The following is a 7,484-nucleotide window of genomic DNA, read 5'->3' on the forward strand; positions in this document are numbered from 1 at the left end:
ATTTGAATTTGTGACCCCTTCAATAACTGAAACTGGATAAATGACCCTATTTTCAAAAAACCTAATTTGTGACCCCTCCACCCCTTATTTATGATCCCTTAAATATTTTATTCATGGGAAAAGACCAATTTACCCTCATTGTTAATAAATGTGCATTTTTGATTTCCACCTAACCATTTCACCAAACTGTAAACTTATATTTTACATATGTTTGAACTTGTCAATATTTTAGATTATGTAAAATTCATAGATCACGTTTTCAAAATCCGCTCAAAGCATCAACGTGTTTGATCTTTCTTTGTCCCCACATTATCCAAAATCATTGTCCCCACAATTTCACTTGTGAAAGCTAGGTATGTTATTTTACACAAACTTTTGTACTCTATAATTGTTGAACTTTATTGAAATATTTTCCCATTAATGGGTTCAACTACTAGATTTGGTTGTTGACAAGGAAAAAAAATCAAATTGTTGTAATTACTTCAATCCCGGATCTATACCTGGTTCGGGATTGAATGTAAACAATCCCGGTGCATCACGTATTTGGACTGTCTCGGATATATCTCGGACCTGTCTTGGTTCGTGACATGTCCCGGACTAATCTCAAAGCATATTTAGTCCGGGACATGTCTTGGACCAGTCTTGCTTCGAGATTTGTCCGAGACATGTCTCGGACCAAGACTGGTCCAAGATTCATCCGAGACATTTATTTTTTTTTCTTGATTTTTAATATTTTATTTTTGAATGATCGATTTTCCTATCTCACTTAGTTTTATCTATTTGCAGGATACCTCGTGTTTTCATAACATTCGATGGAGAATGGAATGATAGTGAAAAAGATTATGTCGGCAGTTGTACGAGGGGATTGACAATGGATAGTACAATCACGTACAGAGAATTTCTAGGTCACGTGTATAGATTGACTAACATTAACCCCCTACAGTTTGATATTATAATTAGACAAGTGTATCATTTTAAAACCAAAGTTTGTGTGGTGGAAATAACTGATGACGATGACTTACGTTTTTTTTTTACTGGTGAGGATGTATCTGAATTGCTTATATATATATCTAATGTGCTAAAGCAGGTATATGGGAATGAAACATACATGCCTTCTTTTTCATATTATGTAGGCCAAAACGTGTCCTCGATTCCTATGTCCGCAGCTTGTATTCTCCCATTCCAGAGACCCAAATATCCTATACCCTCATTTCCTTCCTCATCATCGAACCCCTCTTCTTCCCGACAACCACACCCCTCCTACGAGCATATAGGTCATGATGTAGAGGGTTTAACACCATTGGGGTCAGATGTGTTCCATGTAATCTGGGAGATGACAGATGTGTGATTGGGATGTGCCGGGAGTATGGAATGATAACGAAGATGAAAGTGGTGAATCATATGACCCGTTGGCAGAGTTTGAAGAAGAACACTCTCAAGCAAAATATGGGAATGAAGAGCATGACAATGCGCTTGATGATGAGCTTGAGCCTGATGTGGAACAAGTGCACACTGAGATTCGCATGGATGAAGAAGCGGTCCGGCCACCGGGATGTAATGGTCTCACCAGACACCCTAATGATGAGAAATTGCAACTCATAGTACAGTCTTCTGGGACAAATGATGTTAATGATGGCGATGTATTTGATAATAAGAAGGAGTTGAGTTTGAAAATGCATTTAATTGCAATAAGGAAGAATTTTCAGTTTAAAGTAAAAAACGTCGACGTCGGAGCTATATATATTGCGGTGCGTTCATGCTGATTGCACGTGGAGACTTTGAGCTACCAAGCTAAAGGAATGCACCTTGTTCAAGATAAAAAAGTTTTGTGCTGCCCATACATGCTATGGTGGGACTTTAAAACATGATCATAGGCAAGCCAAAAGTTAGGTGGTAGGACATCTTGTGCAAGAGAAGTTCACAGACGTCTCCTGCGCGTATAGACCGAAGGACATTATACAAGACATGAGGAAGGAGTATGGTGTCAATTTAAGTTATGATAGAGCATGGCGTTCTAGTGAAGAAGCACTCCGGCTTATTAGAGCTGATCCAACATCGTCATATGGTCTACTTCCAGCTTATGGTGAAGCTTTGAAAATCATGTACCCAAGTACTATTTTCGAATTAGAACTAGAAGGTGGCAAATATTTCAAATATGTATTTATGACATTGGGTCAATCGATTCGAGGTTTTCTGGATTATATTAGACCAGTGTTGGTTGTTGACGAGGCCCATCTAAAGTGGAAGTTCGGAGGGGTATTGTTATCAGCTTCTGGTGTCGATGCGAATAACCATATTTACCCGATAGCATTTGCGATTGTCGACGGTGAGACGGTAGCATCATGGGTGTGGTTTATGACTCAAATAAAACGTGCGCTCGCCGGAGTGGATAATTTGGTTTTTGTTTCTGATAGACATTAAACCATTTGCAAGACAATCGACAAGGTATTTCCTGTTGCATTTCATTGCTTTTGTATACAGCATATCAAAGTTAACTTGATAGCAAAATTTAAAGACGATACGAAGACAGTTGAGGAACTATTTTTAAAGGCTGCAAAGGCGTATTGCGAGTCATATTTCAACTCGATCTGGGCCCAACTTCGTGCATACCTTGGTGTACGGGAATATCTAGACGATATTGGGAAGGAGCGTTGGGCTCGTTGTTTCCAAACTCAATTGAGGTACACACAGATGACTACAAATATCGCAGAGTCTGTAAATGCCCTCTTCAGGCACGCCCGTAAGTTGCCGGTTACCGCCTTACTTGACCACATTAGAGGTAAGTTACAGACTTGGTTCTATGATCGACGGACGCTTGCAGCTTCCCGATCAACCACATTGTCTGACTACGCAGAAAACATGTATGCCGAATATTCAGATAGGGCGCGGAGACACGTAGACAACATTGACCAGTTCCATTTCCAGGTACAGGATGGCAACCTTGACGGGATTGTTGATTTGAACGCTATGACGTGTAGTTGTCAGGAGTTTTATTACTTTAAGATTCCATGCTCTCATGCTATTGCGGCAGCGACGATGCGAAATATAAATCCATACAGTCTGTGCGACGAGGCATATACGGCGAACTCTTGGATATTGGCTTATGCAGAACCTATATTTCCAATCAGATACATCTCGACATGGAGCAGTTCGCCAGAGTTTGTCAACATACCAGTGGAACCACCGAAGACTGTTCCAAGAGTTGGGAGGAGGAAGACAGCTAGGATTCCTTCCATGGGCGAGGTACGACAAATATGTAAATGTGGTCGCTGTGGTGCGTGGGGACATAATCGCAAAACATGTAGTAAACCCCTTACCACATTGTGAATATATGCTTCTGTTGTTCATTTACTTTTAAACATGTATGAAGTGGATTTTAAAAAAATTGGTAAGGTAACTTGTACCTCAAGAAACCAACCATGCATGCATGCATTTGCAACTCTATGTGTTCTACTATTATTATTATTATTGTGGGGATTGGATTGTATTATTATTGTGTGTTTCATGTATCATGCTTCGAGAATGAAATACGAATTAGAAAAGACAATATCGGAATTCTATAAATATTCAAAAAATGGGACGGCGCGCCCACATCTGTACAGCGTACTAACGCCTAAAAAATACAATATTACCGGGTCAAAGTGTCCAGCTTTGACCCGGTAACATCATACTCGAAGAAGCGTACACATAAAATCCCGCAATTTGTGGCGTTACTCTGTAGGGGTGTGCGAACCCGACGCACCCTCTATGGCACCACTGGTAGGTCCGGTCGTGCTGCAAATATCCCGCCATGATGCAGTATTGCAGGTAGGATCGTACAAATGGACTTCAGTTTCTTCTCGAGTGAATCTAGTGGAGTGGCCGATTGGAGTGAATCCCATACGGTTAAGTCACCTTCCACAAGATCAATTCCGAGCATCACCCAGTGGTTCCCACCTATGTTGATCGGGGTGTACACAATGTCTGCATCAGTCCAAGCCACATTCTGGTCCGACTGCCTACCGAAGACAAATCGAAATATGGTATTCTCTTGGCTCCAGGGGTATTCGATTCTCGTGGACATGACCCTTGGTTTCATGGTCGCATACGGACCGTCTGTTCGGTTCAGCAGAGTCTGTACAAGAAGTACAAAATGATATTAGTTACATAGATAATTAAAATAGTATTTTTTAGTTCAAACGAAGAGTGGTAAAAACTATGTACTGAAAGTAGCACGTCGCCTATCGCAAACTTTTTGCGACACAGATGTAGACACTTCTCCAACTTTTTGGCCATAAATAGGACGAAAGCATCAACTACCTATTGCATTTAAGAAATGCAAGTTGATATTGGAATATTATTGACAAATGTAGTACTAGATAGTGGAATAAGAGGTACTTACCTCGTCCTTCAATTGGACAGTAGGGTTTAATAGATCGCGATACCATTCCTTCCCTTGTAAGCCAGCTGCAGTAGACCTAGTTCGTCCATCGGTGTCCGGGTCATCCATCCATGTTTGGAACTGACCATCCAGCTGCAGAGGAATGGGACATGCTGGGTCATATGCGTCCACGGTGATCCTACGCCGGCCGGTTGGTGTGTATATACCCTTCAGTTTCCACGAATAATGGCGCTTGCGTAGTCCCCGGCCAGTTGGGGCATGCTGAAGGTCAGTTTCGTCCTAGTCAAGGTACGGTTCAACCTAAACCACAATAAACAAGTAAGGTCGAGTAATGACAACTGACAAAATGCATGACATTAAGTTTACCTTAACGATCGCGCAGGTGCCCAGTCCTTATAGGGACACCTAACTCGTCGTCTCGTGGGCTGTGTATCTGGTTGAGCATCCGGCTCTTTCCTGCCAACGGTGAGATCCTAATGCACAAAAAATATTAATCACATTACAATATGGGTAGCATGAATGTATACTAGCATTACAGAAGGTGGTTACCTGAATTACAGCCACCCGAGGTCCATGGTCATCTGCATGATCCACTTCCGAGCCATCAGACGGTCTCCCGATCGTAATGTCCTAATATTAAATAACATGACGTAAGACAAGGTCATAAATAATCCGACGAGGAAAATAAGTACGAGTTACCTTATTTGGATCATCGTCCCCATCCGTTATCATACCATCGTCCTCCTCTGTTATCATTGAATCATCGTCCCTTCTCTTCGAATCCTCGTCGATACTATTCGAACCATGTCCTGACGTCGGTTCCTTTTCAGTCTCCAGGTCTTCATCCGTCCTCTGGTCCTCATCAGGCCTCTGGTCCTCGTCCAAACTCTTCCGACCTCCATCTGGCTTCGGGGACTCATCAGGCCTTGATCTGATGGACCATCATCATCGGGCCCACCCCTACCTCCGAAATACTTGCTCGGATCAGGGAATTTACCTTGCACCCAAACATTGGCCCATGAGCATTATTGTAATAATTAAAAACAAATTTGTATACATATTAAATTAGTAACTTCGCCAGTTTCTTCAGGTATCTCTGAATACCTTTTAGGGCGACTCCAAAGTCGCCCAGTGTGTCCTCGATAGCACCGACACGGTTATCGAGCCTCTTCAACCGTCTGCTGATCCTCTTCTTGAATTTATTCTTCTTCGACCTCTTCTCTAACCCTTCACCATCATTTGCACTAGGTCCAGCCTCGTCTACCGCATGTGCCTCTACTACCGGATCCTCTAGAGGACCCATTTCCACATCAGTGGGCGGATCAGGTACAGCAGCCCGATAAGGTGAAGCAGGCGGGTCAGGTACAACAGCCCGATCAGGTACAGTAGGCGGATCAGGTATAACACGGGCTTCTGGTGGAAGAATGACACGAACCATGTGTTGTTCCTCAGCATTCGTCGCCAACAAGTGTTCTTTAACCTTGGACTGCAAAAAACCTATGATTAGATCGAAATGAAAAACCAAATATGAACCATACGGCCACAAGATAATTACTTACCCGCGTGTTATCGAAAATCTCATTCGCCAGCACACGAAACCCGCGCGAATAAGTGCACGACCACCTGAGAAGTTGAGGAATGGCGTCATCGCTCAACCTCGTTGCTAGTCGCAGGCTCAACGTCGAGATCGTCTCATACGCCTATACCTGGAATCCAGGGAAGGCAAATAAATGGTGCAGTTAAATAATGTATAAAATTATACAGTTGACTTAAACCTCGCTAACCTGAAATGCGTAGGGAAACCCGTACAGACTATAAGTCTCAATGTGTGTGGGGTCCGCTCTTGCCTTCTGTTGGTACGCCGACAGTTTATCCTTCAAGGCGTTCTTGAGACTCCAAATCGTCCTATCAAAAATCATCGGACTCCAGTCATAGTTGCAGAATGCCTCCCACTGATCCACAACACCTAACAGGGCCGTATCTATGAACTGCTTCCTCTCCTTCCCCATCATGACAAGTTCTATGAAGTAAACTATGCCAACCTTCACAACATCCTCGTCATCGTAAAAAACGTCCTCCAAAAAAATCTTCTCCAGCTCACAACACTTAACCCTAACACTGTCCTTAAAGTAACGTGCTCTAAGTCTTTGTCCAGGAATATGATTATCTATCATATTCATCCTATGACTGAGCCCGGTGATTAGGTCAAACTCTCGCTTACCAAAAGACACCCTCTTCCTAAACAAGTCAAAGCTAATGACGTCCTGTCTAGGCTCTTCAACCTCTCTCAACAACAGGTGATGGATCAATGGACCGTTGAAAACAATGTCCATGTCCAAAATAGGACCGAAACATGTTTGCCTAAACATGTCTAACTGGGTTGGGGTTAGTCTGGCCTTAATCCTAGTAGTGGTTTTATCAACATGAGCAAGGTTCGTCAACGTGGCCGGAAACCAGTCATTACGATCTAGGATGAGTCTCAAATCCATTCTACGTTCTAAACAAAGTTAAAATAAAACATATTAGATACAACCTAATTCTAAGTGACAAGGAACTAAAAAAAAAAACTAAACAAAACAACATTCTGCCTTTCATCTCGGACTTGTCCCGGTCCGATTTGGTCCGGGATGAAGGTCGATCCCGGACACGTCCCGGTCCTGTTCGGATCCGAGATGAGATGCAGATTGAATTGACCTTCATCCCGGACTCTCATCTCGGATCCGAACAGGACCGGGACGTGTCCGAGATCGACCTTCATCTCGAACCAAATCGGACCGGGACAAGTCCGAGATGAAAGGCAGTCCTGGACCCTCGAAGGCTTCAATCTTGGATGCAATCAGTATTCAATCCCGGACCAATGGTCTGGGATTGAATACGAGATAGAATCCGAGATTGAAGCAATCTCTGGATTTTTTATTCTCCTACAATCACAACGTCAAACTAAAACTAAATCTATAAGGCCGCTTCAGATAGGGTCGGTAATGCTAATACAACAAAGAATAGCAACTTTCGTTATATTGTAAAAGATAGAAACTAACCTTGCAGCCTCCGAGATGAATCTGACGCTTATAGATGGGTGCGAAAGAATGATCTTCAGAAAAAA

General features: G+C 42.7%; 1 protein-coding gene across 1 annotated transcript; it reads left to right on the forward strand.

Moving 5' to 3' along the window:
- Positions 1–1,965: 1,965 nt before the first annotated feature.
- Positions 1,966–3,327, forward strand: LOC111023509 (uncharacterized). Its single transcript, XM_022300968.1, has 2 exons — positions 1,966–2,397; positions 2,482–3,327. Exons 1-2 carry the CDS (start codon positions 1,966–1,968, stop codon positions 3,325–3,327), a joined length of 1,278 nt encoding a protein of 425 aa, XP_022156660.1.
- The last annotated feature ends 4,157 nt before the right edge of the window (positions 3,328–7,484 follow it).

The sequence above is a fragment of the Momordica charantia genome, assembly GCF_013281855.1.
Source record: "Momordica charantia cultivar OHB3-1 chromosome 7 unlocalized genomic scaffold, Mcharantia_2.0 BLBB01000007.1, whole genome shotgun sequence".
NCBI lineage: Eukaryota > Viridiplantae > Streptophyta > Magnoliopsida > Cucurbitales > Cucurbitaceae > Momordica > Momordica charantia.